Source organism: Hippocampus zosterae, chromosome 2, assembly GCF_025434085.1.
Source record: "Hippocampus zosterae strain Florida chromosome 2, ASM2543408v3, whole genome shotgun sequence".
NCBI lineage: Eukaryota > Metazoa > Chordata > Actinopteri > Syngnathiformes > Syngnathidae > Hippocampus > Hippocampus zosterae.
In genome coordinates this window covers 32,182,981-32,205,993 of record NC_067452.1, presented here as the reverse complement: position 1 = coordinate 32,205,993, position 23,013 = coordinate 32,182,981, and the positions used below count along the sequence as shown (strand labels likewise).

Sequence of the window (23,013 nt, the reverse complement as noted above, 5' to 3'; positions counted from 1 at the left end):
CTTTGCGATAAAGGAGCAGATGCATATTTTTTTTCCTCCTACCGTTGTCACCATAATGACATACAACCTTTTATTGAGAATCTTTTGAGGTTTCTAATAAATAATGCATGACTCTCAAAGCAAAGATTCGACCGCGTAAAAGTACATCTCTTGATCACGTTTGCTTCATACCACTTAGCCCTTCGATGTCTCAGACAATTCTCATCCAGAATTTATATCCGAGGAAACTATGTAAATGATTTCCATTTTGCACCCATGTCATCCTCCCTCTCAAACTCAAGATGCAATTTCCATCAATTCTTAAAGTTTGAAGGACATGCTCATTTCACAGGTCAATTAATTTTAATCACACTATGTCAATTTAATCTGAGTTCAAGTCGCTAGATGGACACATTGTGAAAATCTCATTAACCTTCACACTTGGCAATTTGTTCAGGGTTCTCCTTACCTGCAGGCCAGAGCCAATACCCAACCATTTTAAAAACTCTTATTCTGTTTTATGTTGACTAACAAACTCCAATTTTGTCACAGCCAAGTCACAGCCACTTTTCCTCCTCAGATTTGACTGGCAGTAATCCCAGCAAGATATTCAACTTCAGATTTTAAGATAAAGATGTTGGATTGGCCGTCTGAGGAAGACTGTAGAATTTATGCGGGGAATCAAAACAACTTATCTTTGGCAGAAGTATCTTAGTATCTTATCTTGGCTTGGGCGCCTTAGAATACACAAGTTCAACTGGGCACCTTGTGTGAAAAGAATGCTCCCTGGACAACCATAAAATTATCCATAATCCCATTTTTAAAAATAACATGTATTCAAAGTGTTGTGAATTTTAAAATAAAGACTTCATATACTACTTGTGGCATGCTGGAACATGTGATTAGCATGTCTGTCTCACAGCAACAGGTTTTTGGGCTCGGATCTTAGCTCTGTTTTTGTTTGTAGAAAATGGATGGATGAATGGATGAATGGATGGATGGACGGATGGATGGATGGATGGATGGATGGATGGAAAAGTTTTTGAAAACGTTCCAAACTGTTCAGTTTGACTGCTGTCGGTTCAGTTCATATGTTCCGTTCGGTCCATAGGCACACGCGATGTTTATTTGCTTTGTTCTAAGAGCAAAAATTTAATTTAAGAGTACGCGTCATTGATCTGGAAAAAAATTGCGATTCATGTGGAACCTTTAAGTGGTTATGTTTTGTTATGTTTTTATATCTATGTTTTACTCGACAGTAGTATTTGAGTAAAACAGCTAACAATTCTTTTTTCAGTGGCTAGAACAGATTAATGACATTCCCATTCATTTCAATGTGTAAAGTCGATTTGACATGAGTCACAAGTCAAGCTATTGCGAATCCTGTACAGTATCTACTGTATCTTTCAACAAACAACTAATATTCTGTCTATCATGTGTTTGTCAATTCTCTTCGAGTATTTTGGGGACATTTTTATTTTATTTATTTAAATTATGGCAGCACAACGACCTTGTGGTTAGCACATCTGCCTCACAGACCTGAACTTCCGGACGGTTTCAATCAGTTCCAAGTTTCCTTTGTGGAGTTTGAATGTTTTCCCGATGCTCGTGCATGTTAAGTTTAGTGAAGATTCTAAATTTGCTTTCATGTGCCCTGCGAGTGGTCGGCGCCCAGTCCAGGGTGTGCTTGTTTCACGACTAAAGTCAACTGAACTAGGCTCCAGCTCATCCACAACCCGAATGAAGCTAAGTGGTAAAATTAATGATGCATGAATGACAGTGAGGAATGTTAACTGCCCGTCTATAGTGAATAAAGGTTTTTAGAAGGTTTTATTCTTTTATTTGGCATCATTTCAATGTGTTCAAATCGCAATGGTGACAATTTACAGAGAGCTTCAAATAGTTTAAAAAGTGTTTCCACTTCATAGCATGTTTGGAAATGAAAAAAAAAAATAATTTCTCCTGTTTCAGCAACTGATCTTATTTGAACAGATTCCACTGTGAATTTTAAGTGGACTTTCATTATGCACGGATGTGAAAAGAGTATTTGAATTAATTAGCTGTTAATCCACCCACAACAGTTTTGTCACTGTCTGTTTCATTTGCACGAAAGCTATCATCTTCATAATGAAGATCAAATTAATTTGCTCTCCCCTCCACTATCTCTGCCTGACACTCTCCGCCTTCTCCATTCCATGTGCGTCCTCCCTTTTGGCCTCTTCCTTTCGACAGCAACTTGCGGTTAAGCTTCCTCACCGTTGTGTACAATACATTCAGTCAAGATACAGATGCAAGATGGCTAGAAAAATAGCATCTTTTTTTCGTCCTTCTTCCTCGAATCAAAAAGACACCATCTGTGCTAAATTTTATTCTGCATTGTATTTGTGCCATTCGTTTAATTGAAGTCCTGCAAATGAGCCATTGTTTACACGTTGCTGCAGGAGAACAGAGAATTACAGCACACAATTCTTTTTTTTCCTCCTCTCCAGCCATGGCAATTAGTACGAATTCAAGAAAATAATTTGTCTCTGTCCAAATACAAAAAAAATAAATAATCACCTGTCTGTCACTACGCAAGTATGGAGCCACATACTGCAACCACCTTCTAAACGACAGAAAGCTCTTAGTGGGAGATTTATCTAGATTTGATCAGATTTGATGCTGCATTTGATTGTGGGCATAGTGGGAAATATGGCAAACAAAGTCTGGTCACAATGTGCCCTGTACTTTGTAAATCAAATCAAATGTGGCAACAGTGATAAGGGAGGATTTGTTTTGTTTGCGAAGAGTCGATCTGACTTTTGATTCATCTTTTTTGGCATCCTCAGTCTATTTTAATGCAAAACATAATGAGTAAAAAGCTTCCAGTTTACCAGAATGTTACACTAACACTAAACAAATAGAAGAGGCTGTATTTGATGCATTTACAGTAGACTAGACCTTTAATGCACAAATTATAACTGGCATCGGGATTTTTAAGCATTTTTTTCAAGATTCATTCATATAGAACTGTGAAGTGAATGTGATAAAAACACAGTTAAACCATGCCACACCTCATCATTGTGTAGAACAAAATAAATAAATAAATATGCCAACAAACAATTTCAATACAAGAAAGAGTACGGAAGCATACCAGTCAATATACCACATGCAGCATCTTCTATGACTGTTTTCACTATAATATAAATACATCAATCACTAAAAGTTGTTAACCCATTGAGCTTTCAGGTGAAGCTTCACGATGAACCTAAAATGCCCTTTGACTTTTTACAAGTGAACTTTATTTGACCTTCCCTCAACTTTTGAACGCACATGTCCAACAGTTTAATTTTTCAATACTTTTTGCACAACTTGCCGTTCACTGTCACAATCTGAATGGCAAAATTCACAGTACTGTAGTCTTTGACCCAAAAAGTATTTGACCCAAAAATTTTCGAATAAATTGGCATTGAAGCAATTCTCTTTACAGAGGCGCTGTTTACATTTTGAAATCTTTATTTATATTATTTATATTATTTTATATTATATTATCTAAGAGTTCCAGTTTAGTATTAAATTTTATCAGTGTATAATTGAAGGCTGTAATTAAGATCCAGGCATATGTGACTGCCAAATATATGATATTTAAATTTTGAAAAATCCCTTCACCACAGTAAGGGAGGAAAGAACACATACATTTGCTTTTACTGGATCTATAATACAAACACAAACAAGATGTATTATTATTATTATTATTATTATTATTATTATTATTATTATTATTATTATTATTATTATCATCACAAGAACCAATAACTATATTTACTATATATTTCAATGTTTTTGTACGATAATAACCAACAAATCCTTACTGGTTGGGATAGTGCAGCGTCGACAGGTTGAACTTTACGACAGTATATTCGCTCTACGGTACCACTCAACTGTTTTACGGCATACGCGTGAGTCTAGCTCGTAGCCGCTTGATTATTCGGGTATAAACAGGCATTATTTGTTTCTGGAATTTACAATAGTCTCAGGTTCAGATATCAGACCAGGAGATATGGATGTCGGAGAGCTCTTGAATTATCAGGTATGGATTAGGCTTCCTCTCACTCAGCACTCATTCATGAATTTATGGTGAATTTATCATTTCCATTGAGAGTCCATTGCGTCTGTCGCTGCTCGCAGTCGCGTAGTCGCGTTTCAAATTGTTTAAGATTTTCTCGTGTGGCGCACTACGTGACAAGAGAGCATGTTATTTTTCTTATGTGTTTACCAGGGATTAATATTCGTAGCGAACATGCAAACTCAAACGGGAGGAACGCTGGTTCTTTAACAGAGTAGACAGTTTCCGCTCCACAATGGAAGTTAATATATTCACATACGCAACTTTTTGACTTCTAGCAGTTTTCAAGAGGAGGTCGTGATCATGTTTAGTGTTGTAGCAAACCTACATTACGCCCGCTGCGTTTATTTTGTTTGGTGAACCGGATCCCCTTATGTCATACCGTGTTTTAAAGAAGTGTTGCTTATTGCATCTCTCACCACGCAGCCCGACAGAGGAGCAACACGTTCCAGAGAGAATGACGCAGGAGAGGAAGATCTGAGAAGTGCAAAGCATCAGAAGCTGTCCAGTACTAGACACAGAGATGGGGCAGGAGCAGGCGTTGAGGGAGGCACTGACATGAAGGACAGTGATGATTTGACTGTGGATCGCAAGAAGATCTTGGAGAAACTGATGGACCAGGATGAAGACGATCCGGAGGTAGATGCATTTATTTATATACAGTAGAGTTTCAAAAGTCAACTACCCCTGAGGTTTTACATTTTAGAATTTTTCCAAAATGTGTCTGGTAAATATGCTTTAAAAGTCCCACAAGACTACATTATGAATGCCGTCACATAATCTGATGTGAGCATACCTCAAAAGAATGGGCCACCATTATGTGAGTGGCTAAAAGTTTGCCTGATGTTTGATATTTGTTTAACACTCAGCACTTACACAATTGTACTCTGCATCATAGCTACATTGCCAATCACGTGTGTAGTATGTGTCGGAACATTTCGGAAACTATCTGTCAAAAGATCACAGTTGCATTTGTCGTCACTTCAAATGTGTATGAAATAACGGCGCAAACAGTTGTATTTCTCTTACCATCTATGTTAAAGGTACAGTGTGCAAATTGCACTTGCCATCGAGTTGTGAACTAATATAATGCAATGACCTAAGATTGAAACGCACGCATTTTGAAGCATGCGCACTACGGTGCCTCAGAGAGACCACACTTTGTAAGCCTACCACCAAAATCAGAAAGCCAAATGTCATCACAGACCACTTCTCGTATTCACTCGAGTGATGACATAAGTGCATTTGTTACACATGCTGTAGTCAGTGATCCGGTAAATTTGTGATCGGGTGATTTGTCTCCTTTGGGAATCCACAGCAGTTGGGGAAGGCTTGTATTCTAATGATATTTGCCAGTGAGAGAAAAGTTTCACCACACTTGCAATGTACGAACATGTTATTATGTGCCCACCATGCCAAGTGCTTTTAATTAGGAAGTGACACTCTTTACCTTTTTCCAGTAAAATCCCCCAGATAGTGTTGAAACTCTGACTCCTCTCACATAATTAGTGTCTTTTTGCTGCAGGCAGCCATGTGTCGCCCTTGACCAAAGGCTTCTTCTTGTTTCTCTTTCATCCCCCCCACGCTGCTACTTCTCCTCTGTATCAAAAAGGCAGAGCCGGTGGATGAGAGCTCAGTGAAAAAAATGATCCTGACCTTTGAAAAACGATCCTACAAAAATCAGGAACTCAGGATTAAGTTCCCCGACAATCCAGAAAAGTAAGCCCACCAACGACATCCTTTTCAACCAACATCAATTGTCATCAACGCCAACACAACAGCCTCTTTTCATAACCTCTCGTTTTGTGCCCCGTCTAGGTTCATGGAGTCCGAACTGGATCTAAATGACATTATACAGGAAATGCATGTGATTGCTACCATGCCTAATCTCTATCACCTGCTCGTAGAGCTCAACTCTGTTCACTCGCTGATGGGTCTTCTCAGTCATGAAAACACTGATATCCTTCCTGTGATACACTATGCAATTACCGGTAGTTTGTTATTTATTGGTCATTGCCAGCAAATCCCAAGGGAAATGATTCAACATAGCTTTCTGTGAGTATACTGGCTTTGTGTTCAACTAAGCAAGCCCACGTTTCCCACCATTTGGGAATAAATTGAGACAATTATTTCAGTATTGATACTTTTTTGAAATAATTTTGTTTGGCTGTGTGCGGTGAGATTTGTCTAATGTTAAAGGTGAAGTCAAGCTGAGTACTTTCTTCCCAATAATATGTTCTATGCGCCCCACGAGTCTAAACACAGCATTCTGATTCATATTACATTTGTGGAACATCAATTATGCCTCAAAAATACTCCCAATTCTTATCCATTTTAGGGGGTGGCCATTGTGCCACTTGCTTTCGACCGAAAATTATAACACAACTGCCTAAGGGCTCAGGTAATGACTAATCACAGCTCAAATCCATAAAATAGGTGAACAAAATCTTGTGAGCATGAGTAGAAACCAATGGCATACAAGAAACCCGAACTCAACCCCAGAACTAGGATACAAATGTGCTCGGACAGTACTCACAGAATCAATGTATCATGAGAAGAAAAATTCTGCACATTGTAACCCTATTGTCCTTAGCCTTATCTACATGTTGCCATAGCAGTGGTGGACCTACTCCAAGAGCTGACAGACATTGACACGCTCAACGAAAGCGAGGAAGGTGCCGAGGTCCTTGTAGATTCTCTGGTGAGTTGAGTTCTACAGCTTAAGCAACACTTTCCTTCGAGTCCGTTCTTCTGGCATACAAAATTGTGCACAGATATCATTTTGGTCAGTTGGTCATTGACCTCACCATGGAGTTGTCAACCTGTGACGTACTGCGTGCTACGTAAGCACCATGTCGTTTTTTTTGGATTACTACAGGGAGAGGAATGCTGTCAGAACACAGCCCTTGCTGCATGTATTTTTGTTGTAAAATGTATCTGCCAATATCTGTTGTAGACTGAAACTTTACCACTTAATTGTATTTTCCACTGCCCACGGCGCTTGTGACCAAATTGTAGAAGCGTAGAACGGCCTTATGGCTCTATTCTGAACAGTAGACCAGTACTATTACTGAATCTCTGAAAGTGCTGCACCAATATATCTTTTGCGTACCATATTTTCCGCACTAAAAGGCGCACCTAAAAGCCTTGCATTTTATTAAAACCTCACAGCGCACCTTCAAATCTGATGCGCCTTTTATGTGGTCAAATACGGTAATATTTCGACCCCAAACTGGCTCCATGCTCGAGACATGCTGACAATGCAGAGTTCAAACTCGACGCATTTGGTTACGCAGTTGAACACGGAAATAGAGCAGCGGCAAGCGAGTTCAACGTTAACGAGTCAATGTTAAGTGTTGGTTAAGTGAACTGTGTCGCTGCTTTATTTAAAAAGTTTTACTGACATCTGATCGTTCTGTTGGCGTTTGAATGTAGCTCCATCTAGTGCAGGGGGTGCTCCAAGTTTTTGGATCGAAGATCTACTTTTCAATCAACTAACCTCCCAGGATGTAGAGCTTCACAATCCCCTTTTCTGACTGAGAATCATGACCACAGTGTTGGAGATACTGCTAACGGGTCTTCTGTTCTCTGTCAGTTTCCCTGATCTGATGAGGCTGACAAATCTACATCATCCAAAAATAGCACCGATGACAGTCCTCCCAAACTGTTGTTTGTTTTTATGAATTGGCTTCTTGGCTTGATGTGATATTGTTTAAGACAATAATGCGGGGGTTGCTTTTCAACACTCCAAAGGGAATAACTACGACATAAAAATGCAGTCCATTTACCGGGCAATGGAGCGATATAAACCCAGGTCCTCTTTTACAACATCCTTCAGGCGAGACTGTTTCGGGACGGCAAGGTTTGGTTAGGACCCATTTGTCTCTTCACTTGCTGTAATGCCTCCAAGTCCTCTGTCCTTGTTGCTAGAAGGCCAGGTGGCACCCTTGATAAGATGAATCAAAAAGATCCCTGACCGTCCCTGGTGGCTCATAAATCAGCGTGGATGGTCTGTCTCCTTTGTGTGTAATAGTACTTTTATCCAGCCAGACGGCACCCTTTGAGCTTTGTTTGATAATCAGGCTCCAGTCTTGACTGATGACACTTGCACATTTCCAAAAGTTCTGACCTTAATTATTGTCTGCCTGATTTGTGCATGCAAATGTGGAGCAAACTTTTTGATTTTGCTAGTTTGATACATCGCTGCAGTTTTTCATTGAAGTCACATGTTGTTTGATTGTTTAACATCACGTTCATGTTTTAAATACCGTATTTTCCGCACAAAAGATGCACTAGATTATGAGGCGCACCTTCAATGAATGGCTATTTTGTAAAAATTGTTTCATATATTAGACGCTTCGCACTAAAAGGTGTAATCTACAATGTGGCCACTAGATGGTGCTACGCTACTTCCATTCAACTCAAGAGGCGTCGTTCAGCTTGAGAGGCATTCATGACCGCCTCTGAAAAATGTAAATTTCCGTATTTTCACGACTATAAGGCGCCATTAAAAGTCTTAAATTTTCTCCAAAATGGATAGGACGCCTTATGGTGCGGAGCGTCCTTTATATGCGATGAGTTCCAAAATCTGACTGACAGCCGACACGCTGTTTATATAGAGAAAAGGCGGAAGTGACTGTGGCCAGGCATGCGGGAAAGAAGTCGGCCAATCAGGGAAGGGTGGGCGTGTATATATACATATATGGAGAGGGAGAGAGAGAGAGAGAGGGAGAGAGAGGACAGACAAGCTAGTCCGCCAATGGTGAAGGGTGGGCGTGTAAGTGGACGCCTCAAGCCAGTACCAACACTTGTATAGAGTGTGGCAATGTGCATTGTTGCAAAACAACTCCGGTTTTGGTTTCTAAGAACCCCTGAAAATAAATTCGACAAAAAGACACGCCTACGAAGCTCAGTTCAAACTTAAAGCCACCGGTTATGCTTTTGGCATGCGTGCCCATCTCACAGCAGCCGTGAAAAAACAAGTCAAGCAAAGGAACTCTGAGCTTGCCGTTATTCCCGGAGTCTTGACTAAAGAACTCCAACCGCTGGACATTGGCATCAACCGGGCGTTCAAAGTAAAGTTGCAAACGGCATGGGAACAATGGAAGATCGGTGGCAAACACAACTTTACAAAGAGTGAGAGGCAGCGCTTGGCGAGTTACGCGAGTTTACTTTCAAATGTGGGAAAGCTTCACACAAGAGAAATGTTGACTTTGCTGTTGCTACTCCTTCTTTCCGCTCGGCAATGCGTAGCAACTCACACTAGCATGTGATGCATTCAATGACAACTGAGATGTGCAGTCCTCTGCTTCTGATACAGAGGATGAGGACTTTGATGGATTTCTGGGTGATGATTGATCGAAAAACGTGTGAACATTGTACGATGGCTAAATAAAACGGACCCGTTGCCTTTTTAAAAACGTGTTTTTATCTTATCTGTATGTCTTGGCATGCTACCGTATGCTTCAAGCTAACGTGTTAGAGTGCGCGCATGCATGCCGTATGTTTAAGCTGTCGTATGTTTTACCACTGTAAAACTGCGGCCATTCGTACGGTGCGTCCTGTGTATGTGTAAAATACAGAAATGTCACCCATTAATGAGACTGCGGCCATTAGTACGATGCGTCGAATAGTCGTGAAAATACGGTAACTATTACTGTACTTAAATGAAACTACAAAAATTGAAAATAATGCATCAAAACAGAAAATCAAGCGAGGAAATCACAAAATAAATTAATAATAAAAAATATATAAAAATACATTTTTGTAGTTTCATTGAAGTAATCGTCACCTCTCGAGTCGAACGGAAGAAAGCACAGAGATAGACAAAGACGTACCTGTATTTGTTGAGACTGTTTTAAAAAATTAACACCACAGCTTTCCTTTTTTCGGAGCTGCAACACAATCTTATTTAGTAAAGCAGCGACACAGTTCACTGAACCAACAGCAAGTTATAACATTGGAAGCATGTCTCCAGGAAGGCGCCATCATGGAGTTGACGTATTATCGTAATGACCATACAAAAGACACACCGGATTTTAAGGCGCTCGGTGAGCTTTTAAGAAAATTGAAGACTTTTTGGTGCGCCCAATAGTGCAGAAAATACGGTACTGTATCTCATCTTTTTTTTTTTAATTAAAAAACAATACATTCACATGAAAGTTGTTTTCAACAACCCTTAACATCTGAGGGAAGTGAAAATGTTAACGAATGTTGCTGGCAGACTGAAATATTCAAATTTTGACCAAAACCAAACTTTCTGCATAGCTGGAGGGCCAGGTGGTCGCGTTACTGGTGCAGAATATGGAGCGACTGGATGAGCAGGTTAAAGAGGAAGCTGATGGTGTCTTCAACACACTGGGTAAGTACTTAAAAGCTTTCCGTCATTACTTTACAAAAATGGAAGGCATTCTCCTCACATGCTACAATCCCAGAGGTGCCAAATGTTCCGTTTTGTCCGTATTTTGTTCAGGAATTCACTGAATTCCAATTCAGTTTGGCTTTAATGCAGCTTCCAACATAAGCAACAGTATGGTGCTGTGTCGGGCCACCACAACACTGGTCAGTGCGCATTTCATAAAATGAATGTGATGAAATTAACACGACATTGTTCTGAAAAACAAAACAAAAACGTTTGTCCAACCTCCCTGCTTTCCACTCTTTGATTTTGGGGAAGGCTCGGTTTTTGCAATTTTGTGCTGCCCAAGCTCCATGTGAGTTATGACTGGCTAGCTGACATGGCTAATCATGTTGCAGAGCCGCAAGTTCACTTTGTGTCCGGTGCCAACACAGCACACACCATTAATCATCACCTCCATGGCAGCAAATAAGGTAAACTTTAAATTGTGCGGGGGAGGCAGTACAGGGAGGCCAGAATTGACGTTATGAGCTCCCTCTTTTGAGCACCAGTTAGCAGGTGAGCAGCAGGATTTTCAGCCAACTGGAGGCCCATGAATGAGAAAATACTAGCAACAAATTAAAGTGCATTATAGTAATGCAGCCGAGATGTAACAAAGCGCATGGATTAGTCAATGATTTTGAGAAAGGAGAGGATTTATCTTAGCCAAAGAGTCTGTGTAAATAGGCTTAGGGGGTTTTAACACAGAATTGATAGTTTAAAATAATATACATGGATTTTGATGGCTAGTCTGAATCAGTTTTGACAAATGTTCTTTTTTGGCCTCTGTAACTGTAGTCTGGATAAATCCTGAATGAATTCTGAATTGGGTGTCATGCAACGTTGGACCTACCGCTGTGTTTGTCCTACCCAATAATTTTACATACACTATATCCATACATGCACGCACGCATATGCACACACGTATGTATAACTCCACCCCGCAATGCAAAAATATATTTAACTATGGGTTATAGACGACACCCACGAGACTACGTGACCTAAAGGTGAGTGGGTGTGGGTCATCACCAACTAAGTCCTTGTCTGCATTTAACCTGACATGACTCAAAACTTTTCTGCCTCTCAGCTCTTTTTGCTTTGATAGACTCCACTGCCACGATGCCTTTCTTTGCCGCCTGATTGAGGCCGAGTCATGGGAGAGCAGTTGAGGCGTGCATGTTCGCGCAGTGTGTGTGTTTGGCTCCAGATGCGTGTCAGGGGAGCAGCGCTTGTGTATAGTCTATGCAAGTGTGTGCCTCTGTTTGCACGCGTGTTGTGGAGGAAGCTTTCCCAGCTTCAATAAGCCTTTTGTCTGTTGTCTGCTGTGAGCCTGCTGTCCTCCAGGAGGCTGTTTGTCGACTCCCTATGAATCCCTGATAAAGGCCTCTGCCTCTACTTGCTTTCCCTGGCTCAGTCACCAGCAGCCCCGTCCGTCTCTTCGGTTGTTTCCTTGTTCGTATTTTCCCTTTGTCTCCTCTCTTTTTAAGTATCCCGAATTTTCTCTATGGTTTGTTTATTTTGCTCGTATTTCTTCATTCACCAAATTTACGGTCCACTTGTTCTCCACGCTCCCATAGCTTTCCACCCTTCATCTTCCCTTCTGCTCAACCTCTACCTCAATTCGCCTCCCTTCCTGTCCTAGTTTAATTCATTTGTATTCCCTTCCCTCATCGCAATTCCACATTATCACTCTCTGTCGGTCCCTTTCTGCAGCGGTACGCTCTGATGAAGATATCAGGTGGCAGCAGCTTCTTTCTAATCATAGTCTTAAGAGTGAACCGGGAGTAAAACCAGACACACCTTTCCATATGAGCACAAACTGTTGTATCCCTTTATGAATACCCCTGAAAATCTGTGTCTGTGGTCTTCCGTTCAAGGCTACCATTGAATTTAAGGCATGTACATTAGTAGATACATCAGCCTAAACCTACCAGACAAACAGCTTGTTGCCACTGACTGCTCCAGAGGAGAGACGGATCATTTTTGGCAGTCTGCGACAGATCTGAGATATGTACTGTCTAGAATGGATGTTTCTTTGACACAGCTTGTCTTCCTTCACCTTGTCAGTGTGATACCGCAAGACAGTCTGTAAAAATAGCTGCATATCACACTACGTGCAGCTCATCTGTGACATTTTTGCAAGGTAGCAGTAAGCAAGAAGTCTTGGCTGAGGCTATGCTTTAGAGCAGGGTTCGGGAACCTTATTTTACTAAAAGAGCCATGAAAGCCAAATATTTGGAAATGTATCTCAGTGAGGTCTGTCTGTCTGATCGATCTCTCTATCTCTATCTCTATATCTCGCTCTCTCTATCTATCTATCTCTCTCTCTCTCCATCTATCTATGTGTGTATATATAGTATAATAAGTCTAAATGTATTTAAAAAAAAAAAGTGTTATGATACTCGCCATCAATGTGAATCTTTTTCCATGCCTCACGATCCAGCAAAGCTAGCGGAATTATAGTCAGCTTGCCGGGTCAATACACGGCGTTTATGCTGGCTAGCTTGCACTCTGCTCAGTAGCTTGCATGCTTCCTGTCTGGTGTCTCCCGCAGGGTATTTTGATGCGAATGTAGCTCGGCGCGTGTCAAAGTGTCACTTTACATTCGACCGTTTCATCGATGGTAATTTGTCATTGCAAATTAGACACACGGCAGTCTATTTGTCCGGAAGTGTACCATACTAGTCAACTTTTTTTTCTTTTCGCCATCTTATTCATGGAAAGATTAGCTTTGAGGTAATGAGTCAAAAGGGGGCGTTTACCTGTTACCCAGCGAAGGTCAACGTAGGCCAGTATCATCCAATTAAAATTACTCCTGCCGCCAACTGAAGCCCTGAAGAGGACATGAGCAGTGAAAAATCGATGGATGGATTATACAAGTGAGAATATTTAGTTTTATCTGCGAGACAGATGCAATCATCTAAAGACCCACACCTGGCTCGCGAGCCATCGGTTTCCGACCCCTGCTTTAGAGAATCAGGATTTGCACCAAAATGTATCCAGCTCTTGCAGTTACAGTATTTCACATTCCCTGTTGTTGAATGATTCGGGGACTTGTCGGTGACAACAGCAGCTTTGAAAGATGGATTTTGATGATTCCCCATGGTGTTTTTGTCCCTCAGCCATTATCGAAAATATGGCCGAATTTAGACCAGGCCTGTGCACAGAAGCAGCTCAGCAGGGACTCATGCAATGGCTGCTCAAGAGAATTAAGGTAAGAAGTTGGACTCTCGCTGTTGAATATTTTGAGAATTATTTCACTGATTATTCTATCAGATCGGGCAAAATTATTTAGCATTAAAAAATGTATGACAACATAATTTTGTTGTTATTGATTAATGTTGCTGAACTGATGACGTGTTTATTTGTATTATTTGATGATTAAATAATACACAATATAATGAATAACACCTTATTGATGTTTTCTCACCGTTTCCTGTTAGGCAAAGATGCCTTTTGACGGTAACAAGCTTTACTGCAGTGAAATTCTGGCCATCTTGTTGCAAAACAATGACAGTAAGTGTGTCAGAGTGACTCATACGTGTCATTACAAATGGTCTTCCACAGCTCCACATCTCTTTTTAATGACCTCTCCTGACAAAGTTTCGCTGTTGTCGCCCTTTTCAAAATTCCTCCGTCAAGTTTTCACTTTTTATCATTGTGTCCCATCGCCTCTTGATTCTTTTTGCTTCACGATTCTTCTTTTAATCTCCCAAGCTCATTGAAGATCTTCATTTATTTTCTCTTTATCATTGACTGCTGTGTTCTCCATTTTATTACCTCCTCTAACCTGTCATGTGTGAGGTGTCAGGCCCATGAAAGTTTCTCATTAATAGTGCAAGAGACTATTCAGTCATGTCACATTTCAGCATGACCGTCCTAATCCTCCGTTGGTTCTTCCACTTATTAATTTAAGGTGGAAGAAGCCGAAAGACTTGTCTGTAGCAATTAAGAGCCGTCGTTTAAAAAAACTGTTGAACATTATCCTTTCCTTCTCTCACTCGGTTTTTCATTCTCTCTTCCGCAGACACGAGAGAGCTCCTGGGAGAACTGGATGGCATTGATGTGTTACTGCAGCAACTATCCGTAAAACTCTTTTCAAGATGATTGCTTTTCCCTGTGCATTCATAACCTGAAAACTTCCCCATTACCCTTATTATTTTTTGCAAACGGAAATATCAATCTTTCCTTTTACGGTATTGCCCCCAGATATCAATTTAACCTAATCACAAGAATGTGACAGTATCCTATCAGTCGCACAAATTTCCAATGCCGTGTTTCCACAGCACCGTACTTAGTCGGCTGTATTTGCAAGTGATGTTTTTTACATTGGCCCAACCTTGTACAAATTCCAATACCAATGAAGTGTTTCTTGTAAATCTTTTAGGTGTTTAAACGTCACAACCCATCCACAGTTGAGGAGCAGGAGATGATGGAGAATCTCTTTGATGCACTGTGTTCCTGCCTAATGCTGCCAGCCAATCGGGACCGTTTCCTCAAAGGGGAGGGTCTTCAGCTCATGAATCTGATGCTTCGGTGAGAGTGATTGTTTGACTCAGTCCAGCATGGAAACCAATCTGAATTTCTCATGAAAAGTTGCATTTTCTTGCTTTTCATTTTCATTTTTGCTTTTGTACAGTAAATGCATGACCCTTGGAAAGAAAATGTCAAAATAAGTACAAACAGTAGGTCTGCACACTGTGCCTTTAGTCTTCTAAGTATACAAGCGAGAACCCACGTCTGTAGACTGGATCAGGATCTCATTATTGAAATGTAAAACTTTTCACAAGAACTGTTTGCAACATGTGTCAAACTCAAGGCCCGAGGGCTAGACTTGGCCCACCCCGTCATTTTAAGTGGCCCGCGAAAACAAATCAAAATGAGTTTGACACCCCTGGTCTCCAAGGATAAGAGAGAAGGAAAAAGACAGAAAGGACCAACTGTCTACATTGTTGTGGATGTCAAAAACTTAGCAAAAATGCCAATGCTAATTTTCATCTCAGCTAAACTAGTGATGGTGACATATTTTATGCCTTTTTGGAAAATTTCAAAAGCCCACATGTCATACTTGTGAAGTGATAACTCCCTATCCCTGGTCACCCAGTTTCATCCGTTTTGGGCGCCATGTCCATTGAAATCAGGGTCAGTGATACTTTAATCCCTGCCGTTTAGATGGATAATAATAAAAGAAGTTGCTATGTGGTTGGGTTTTTCACTGGGAGGGTTAATTTGACCTTTCAACCCCAGCTGCTTATATTTGTGTGTTGGATACTCACAGTCACTTTGTGGGGTCAAAACAATATTGTTGTTGATACCTGAAGGTTTTAAGCCAAGTGTCAAGCGAGTGAATAGGCTCCTTTCCCCATGGGAAAATCCGCTTTATATTGCCGCACCTCTGGCCTCTCCAACCGTCCATCATACCTAATGTTTCTGTCTGGAGAACCATACTCAACTGCCTGAAATATGTCCCCCTACTCCCAAGATAAATACTGCCATCTGTCATTTGTTGCAACGCAGGAAGACAAACAGCTACAGTTCCTATGAGGGAGGCGTGCACTGAAAAGAGAAACAGTTAACGCTCAAACCTTGCTGCTGCTATTATGATCATATGAATTACATGCGTGTGTTTTGATTCATTTTGAGAATTACTTTTCCATTCAACACATAATTTTTTTTCTCAAAAAAATACCCCAACAACAAAAAATGCTCATTTTTAATTATAAGTTAGCAACCTGCTGTTACATTTGATGACAATAGTGCTCTGTGTAGGGAGAAGAAAATGTCCCGAACTAGCTCCCTCAAGGTTCTGGATCATGGGATGATAGGACCGGAGGGAGGAGACAACTGCCATAAGTTTGTGGACATCCTCGGTTTGCGAACCATCTTTCCACTTTTCATGAAAACTCCCAAGAAGATGAGGAGCTCTGGTACTTCTGAGAAAGAACATGAAGGTCAGTCATGAGTTACAACAAAATAATGGTTAGTAGGTTTATTTTCTTGACCAAATGAGTATGATGACTTGTTGAAGATTTTACAAGAGCTAACAGTCCAAAGGCTTTCAAAATTGTGGCAAATAGATCTTCACCTCCCCTCTCCATTGCCACACCCTGGGATGTTTCGCAATTGCAGCTATGGTCCAATTTGGAAAGAGCAGCCTTATTGACGAACAACTAACTAGTTCGGTGACTGTTCCATGTCCGAGATTAAAATATCAAAAGCTATTTATTGTAAATCCCACGTTGTCTTGAAAATGTCAGTTGTAAACGACACTACACTGCATGCAATAATGAGTTTCCACCCTGGGCAAATCACTGGTGCTGCGTGTAAAATGTATAATACAGTATATGATTATTTTTATTTTTTTATTTTTGTAAAAGATGATTTAATTGGATATGTTAACCACCATTAACAAATATTTTTTGTACGCCTCTTCAGCAGGTAAAATGCACACACCCAGTCTGGAGATTGACTTCTCCAGTCTAAAACCTTTCACTTCTAATTCCCAATGAGCTCTTGGTTGCTTTTGCTCTGTGTTTAGTTTTGCATCTTTCTTTAAATTGGATGACAAAATGTTTCTGTATAGACTTGTTAATTGATTTGTTTCTCAGCGAAGATTAGTGAGCCATCCCAAAAGAGGCTGAATCATGACATTTCCTCCAAATATGAGCCTTCATATTTGGTAATCACGAGAAGATCCGATCTTTTTCGAAACTTTCCTAATCTTTGTTTCATTAAATTTATTAAATTTGTCTTTGCACTTTGGGGACTTTTGGATCAAGACAAATGGTGTTGTCTCCTAAATTATCCTTCGAATCAGGATGGAAATAAGCAGGAGTAAAAACAGAGATGTGTAATATAGATCTTTTGATTTCAAACCCAAATATTTTCCGTGAGCAGCAATTAATGCACATGGCTGACTTTGATGCAGCTGATGTCATTTCGATTCCCACACATGCTGTATGCATTGTGATTGACCGGAAACTGGTTCAGGGTGTCCTTGGATCAGATCACCTGACCATTATAATGATACAGTTGTTTTAATCAATCGCAAGAGTTTATGTAATAAGTTGCGTTTCGGAAAAGAACGCCCTCGGTGGCTTCCCCTTTTGGCTTTTTGAAAGTTTATCTATAGTAACAACACTGTAGAGATGAGTTATTTTGCAACTTCGTTCAAAAGTAATTAAGCTGTCTTCCCTCTCCTTTATTACATTCATTTCCTTTTCATATTCATTGCCTCTTTCTGTCACAAACCTTGGTGCAAGATTGATCCCCGTGAAATCCTTTCTGAAATTGACAACAGTGCAAAAGAACAGACATCAGCGCAAAGACTGGCAGAATTAATAGACGAGGTAAATGTTTTGGGATGGTGAAAAAAGAGGAAAGTTTGGAACGATAAATTGCAGCTGTCTTGATGAATATTAGTTTCCAGGCTTTTTCACTTTTTTTTCTGGTTTCATATAATCGGTGTGCATATTCTTTCATTATTTGTGAAATGAGAGGAGTTTAAAAACTTGTAGCAGCGGATTATACTTTGATGGCTAATGGTGTATGTGTGCGGACAGGAATCAACGTAAACAAGAAGGGTTCAGGTGTCAAAGCTCGGCCACGAAAAAAAGTTTCTTGAATGTGGTCCTCCATCAAACCTTTTGAAAGCAACAAATGACTCCAGCCTCACTCTTTCTTCTAATGAATGCAGCAACCTCAATTTTAAATTGGCGACAACCTTCACATCACAGAAAAAACCCCTAATTTATTCTCAGGAACTCTAGTGTCAGTGTGGAGGAAGCTGTTGGATTTGGAATAGGTCAAATTTACAAAAATAGAACCCCTCCCCTCATTACTTGACAAAAAAAACTACAAAGAGATTTTTTTCACTTACCATCCCACCCAATTTAGCTCTTGTATCTTATTTTTGATATTATCCAGTATTATTCTATTAAACTGTGGCACCAAAAGCAGATCAGATTAAGGCATCATCTGGACTCCATCTTGCATTTTTTGTCTCGTATCTCAGCAGAAAGCTTACGATCAAGTCGAGGCCCCCGTTATCATTCTTTTCCCTGTTGCTTTGATGTAGATAGCATTTTGGAATGACGCAAGTCTGATTGCTATCTGTGATGTCAAAATTGCAATGCTGTCTAATCCTGTTATAGTCGTATATTTAACACAAAGAAGGATTTGCTGACAATCCCCAAGTTGAGACACATTTAATTACGCTTGTGCCTTTTTCCGATGGGAACTGATCATATTTCATGTCGTAATTTCATGCGCTTGTTAAATACACCCCCTCACATTTGTTGTAAATGAAAGGTTTAACATATTGAACACAGTTTTTAAAGGCTTAATACATCTTTTGTTCCAGTCTTCGTTTTTATCTGAGCTTTCAGTGGGTGGGGTCATGATACTCGTGTATGTGTGTAATTATTGTGGTTCAACTTGTAGCGATACAGCAAGATATTTTGTAGTTATCTTATGGTTGACTTGCTACTGATACTTCTCTGCCAACGTCAAATGCTTTTTTAAATTAATGGAATTTAAAGTATCACTCGGTAACATCACTCGCATTTTTGAGAGAAAGACGGTGATGTAAAAGTAGCAATGATGAGTGAATTTGTATGGATACTGTGTTGTTGTTATTGTTAGAATTGATTACTTTTATTATTTGTTTCAACAATGCAGCCTAAAGTAGCAGTATTTTACATTTCCATGTACAACACTTTGTATGCAGCGATGGCTGTTTGAAAGTGCTCTATAAATACAGTTGAGTTGAGAGTTGAGTTCGTGACTGTTGGTTGAAGGATGCTTATTGGACCCCTCGGTAAGAGCACGGTTAAGTCTGGCTCCTGTCAAATCTCGATTGTGCTTTTGAAAACGGCTGACATACCACCTTGGTGACGAAAGGCTGGTTACTCTTCCCGCAGGCCACAAATATTCTTGGCCTTGTTTGTGTCACTTTGTGAAGTATTACCACTTACTGTTCAGAACTATGCCGTGCCTCTTCTGCCGCACAATAAAACCACACCGCGTGAGTTTTTTAAATTTTTTATTTTTGCCTACAGGTTAAAGTTGGAATAAGAATAAACTTACAGCGAACACTTTCTCTGAGTTGTGAGCATTGGAAAAGGGATTTTTCAAGCTTTTGAAGTATGTAGTTCTCTATCACGAAAATCGGCATTGGGAATATGCCGATTGGAATTAAACAAATCTCAGTGATAGAAGACACGTGATTAATATTTGACCCTTTCGTGCACCCTGGAACCCGATAACATAATATCCACTGTAGTAACCGCTGTCCCTGAAAGCATTCAACATACTTGTGGAACAGTGACCCTTCCTTGCAACTAGAAGTGCAATGATTAATTAATTAAGTCATCGACAACTGATTATCAAAGTGATCATTATTTTTGAGAGGCGATTAATCATATAGAGACGTTGTTTCGTTAATAAATTAATGTTTCCTCCATGAGACCAAATTTATTGTCTGTATTGAATCAAAACGAAACATTTGTCATCATTTGCAAGGATCAACATGTTTTGCCTATTTTCTGACATGCTACGGTCCAACCCAGTACCTGAACTATCGTTCATTTGTTTATGCATTTTCTGCACTGTCCATTTGAAATAATGCCCAGTTAAAATTTTTTTCTCTTAACCCCCGATCATAAATTAATCACCAAAATAATCGACAGATTAATCAGTTGTGAAAATAATCGTTAGTTGCTGCTCTGCCGACAACGTGACAGACCGATAAAAGTGAAGTGTCTGTGTTAAGTTTCACACCATGGCCACTGCATTTCAGGATATAATACCACAGGTCCCATCATGCGTCAGTCATCGTCACTCTTGCATTCTGTCAATAGTTCTCGTGTGAATGTTGTGGCGAACCGGCTGTGCAGTTCCACCTGTTAGATCACATTTTTTAATCATCAAAAACACGTGAATCAATTTATCCTGATTGATTCTTTTGCTGATATCTGAGTAAGGTGTGGCTAGACAAAATGTATAAAGTATTTGGTCACCTTCTAGTCGCGTTACTTTGATGTCACCGACCTATCCGTCTTCTTCCCTTGTGTGCAAATTAGGTATTGATGATACGCTTGTCTCAGGACAGATTGGGAAACTGTTTTACTCAGCCTTGCCCTTAGCCTGTATCCCCTTAATGCTCTCCACCTCTGCCAATCTCGGAGAGGTCACCGCTTAGTTTCAAACTTTCTGCCGACTGTGATCAATAGCATTCTGTTCAGTGTGTGAAGGTGGCCACACCAATTACCGCTCAGAACAAATCAATAGTTGTTGTTTTTTTCTCTCTCTCCCCTCTCAAAATGACAATTGACCAACTACACATGGTTCAAATGATTTTCCCAGGAGAATAATTTACTGACATGAAACTAACAGTGGTGGGAATGTCAGTCATTGCTGTCATGACTTCTGACTGACCCAGTCCATGGGCTGTGGCGGTGGCAGCAAAATCATTGTCGAGAACTTGCGTAATATATCACACGCATGCCAAAAAAACCAAAACAAAAACACACACAGGCATGCAAACACACACACACACACACACACACACACAGTTATTGGTGAAATAAAATGGGACAATATAATTGCGGTACATAAATGTTTTGTTCTTTTATGTTAGGCTTATGCTAAAATAAAGGCACACGAACCATGAATTCATCTGAAAGACAGTTTATATACTTGAATTAGAGTTGAGTTTGGTAACTTCAAGTAATAATTGAGATTACAACAAAAATGCAAACAAATCTGTGGTTAAATCGCCTCAACTTTTAATATAAAGCAATTTTAGCTAAACCTGTATTGCATTGAACTTCATGGGATATGTATGCCTCAGAGGTTTGTTGTTGCAACCTTTACCATTTGACAATTGCCTTTTACTAGATTGATATTTGATACGGTCTGTAACACTGGAACAATACGGAAAAAACATAACGTATTTCTTGTGTTTGTTTTTCAGATTTACATATTCAGTCAATAAGCGAATGTCAGCGAGTTTTGTTTGTTCAATATGATCACAATGCCCTCCCTTATTTTGTGTTATTTTTCCTCCCTTCGTGTTTAACTAAATTCTCAATGTGAACTGTGGTTGATGACTGCCAGTACTTTCCACCCTTAGATCTCTTGGACGAGTGAGCCGCAGGTCTTGAAGGAAACTGCTGGAAAAAAAAAAGAACCAAAAACAAAATTTGTTTTAAAAGCAGAAATGGGATTGATTCCTGTGCTCTTGTTGCTTAGCAACAGAAAAGCCCGGTTGAGTGAGAATATTGACCTCTTGTTGAAAAAGTCCAATTGCATTTTTTTCCCTGCACGCTGGACTTTTAGAGATTTTACAATGTCGTGTTCTTCTGCACCTGTGTATACAATGTTTAGTCAATATCATAAAACGGATAATATCATTGTCAGCTGCTTGTATGACCTGTTTGTAAAATAACATAAGAAAACCTTTATTTGTCTCACAATGGAGACATCCGTAATTAATCGCAGCAAAATTTTGAAAGAAAGTAGAAAAACAAAAAGTATTTGCATGCACAAAAATAACTTTCAAAAGTGGTCATTCTGTCTCACAAAGACTTTGTGATGGATTTGCACACAATATTTACTTCTGGTCACCTTGATGTAAATTTTGATGTATATCTATCTTTCCGTTCCAGTCAATGTACTGCAAAAATTGAAGTGTTTCGTCAAGGATTTTCTTTTCAGAGGGGGTAAATTGGGACTATGTTGAGATGATACACTCATTTTACTGTTGACTTCCTTTCTGTATTTTTTTAGAGCATGTCTGTTCAATTATCGCCTCCATGCTGAGAAATCTCAAGTCCCAACAGAGAAGCAGACTTCTAAACAAGTTTACAGAGAATGACTGTGAGAAGGTCGGTAGTTGCTCTTTTTTTGCATTTCTTTTCTCCTTTGTGCGGTCTTTAGCTTCTGCATCTGTGATCAAAAGTACTTTTCGGTGTGATGCACTCGCTGAGGCGTGTCTTAATTCCACAAGGGGAAAATTCATGTGTTTGAGTGACAAAGTGCAAGTGGCTCAGGACGTTGATAATTTATAGATTTGAATTCCAATGTAAAAAGTGCCACGGTAAAAAAAAAAAAAAACTCAAATGTGTCCCGTTAAAATAAATTGCACGGTATCCACTGTTTAATGTTACTCATGATAAAATATAATCCACCAGCAATCAGGATCATATCCCGGTAATGTGTGATTATGTTATAATAACAGATATCAAATGGACGTGCCCTACTATGACACAAGGTGAACAGTGAAAATAATGTTTTCTATCTATTTCTAACATTATGAGCCACATATATTGGAATGAAAGTAGAATTTTTTTTCTTCTTACCATTCCAGGGTACCAGTAAAAAATATCTGCACAATGTGACAAATATTCATACTTTCACATGTATTCGTGTATAATGCGCTCCGTTGATTTTGGATGCATTTATTTATCATCAATAGAAATGTGTTTTATATTCAAGAAATGACGGCGATTCAAAGGGAAAATGAGCAAAA

General features: G+C 39.7%; 1 protein-coding gene across 1 annotated transcript in view; it reads left to right on the top strand.

Moving 5' to 3' along the window:
* The first annotated feature begins 3,878 nt into the window (after positions 1 to 3,878).
* The window catches only part of ctnnbl1 (catenin, beta like 1), a 29,995-nt gene continuing 10,860 nt past the window's right edge, over positions 3,879 to 23,013 (top strand). Inside the window, exons 1-12 of the mRNA XM_052059796.1 lie at positions 3,879 to 4,048; positions 4,511 to 4,723; positions 5,697 to 5,803; positions 5,903 to 6,044; positions 6,690 to 6,785; positions 10,352 to 10,445; positions 13,604 to 13,695; positions 13,925 to 13,997; positions 14,509 to 14,567; positions 14,869 to 15,017; positions 16,251 to 16,432; positions 22,272 to 22,369. Coding sequence (XP_051915756.1) covers positions 4,019 to 4,048; positions 4,511 to 4,723; positions 5,697 to 5,803; positions 5,903 to 6,044; positions 6,690 to 6,785; positions 10,352 to 10,445; positions 13,604 to 13,695; positions 13,925 to 13,997; positions 14,509 to 14,567; positions 14,869 to 15,017; positions 16,251 to 16,432; positions 22,272 to 22,369 — 1,335 coding nt within the window. The 5' untranslated portion in view covers positions 3,879 to 4,018. The remainder of the gene's footprint in view (positions 4,049 to 4,510; positions 4,724 to 5,696; positions 5,804 to 5,902; positions 6,045 to 6,689; positions 6,786 to 10,351; positions 10,446 to 13,603; positions 13,696 to 13,924; positions 13,998 to 14,508; positions 14,568 to 14,868; positions 15,018 to 16,250; positions 16,433 to 22,271; positions 22,370 to 23,013) is intronic.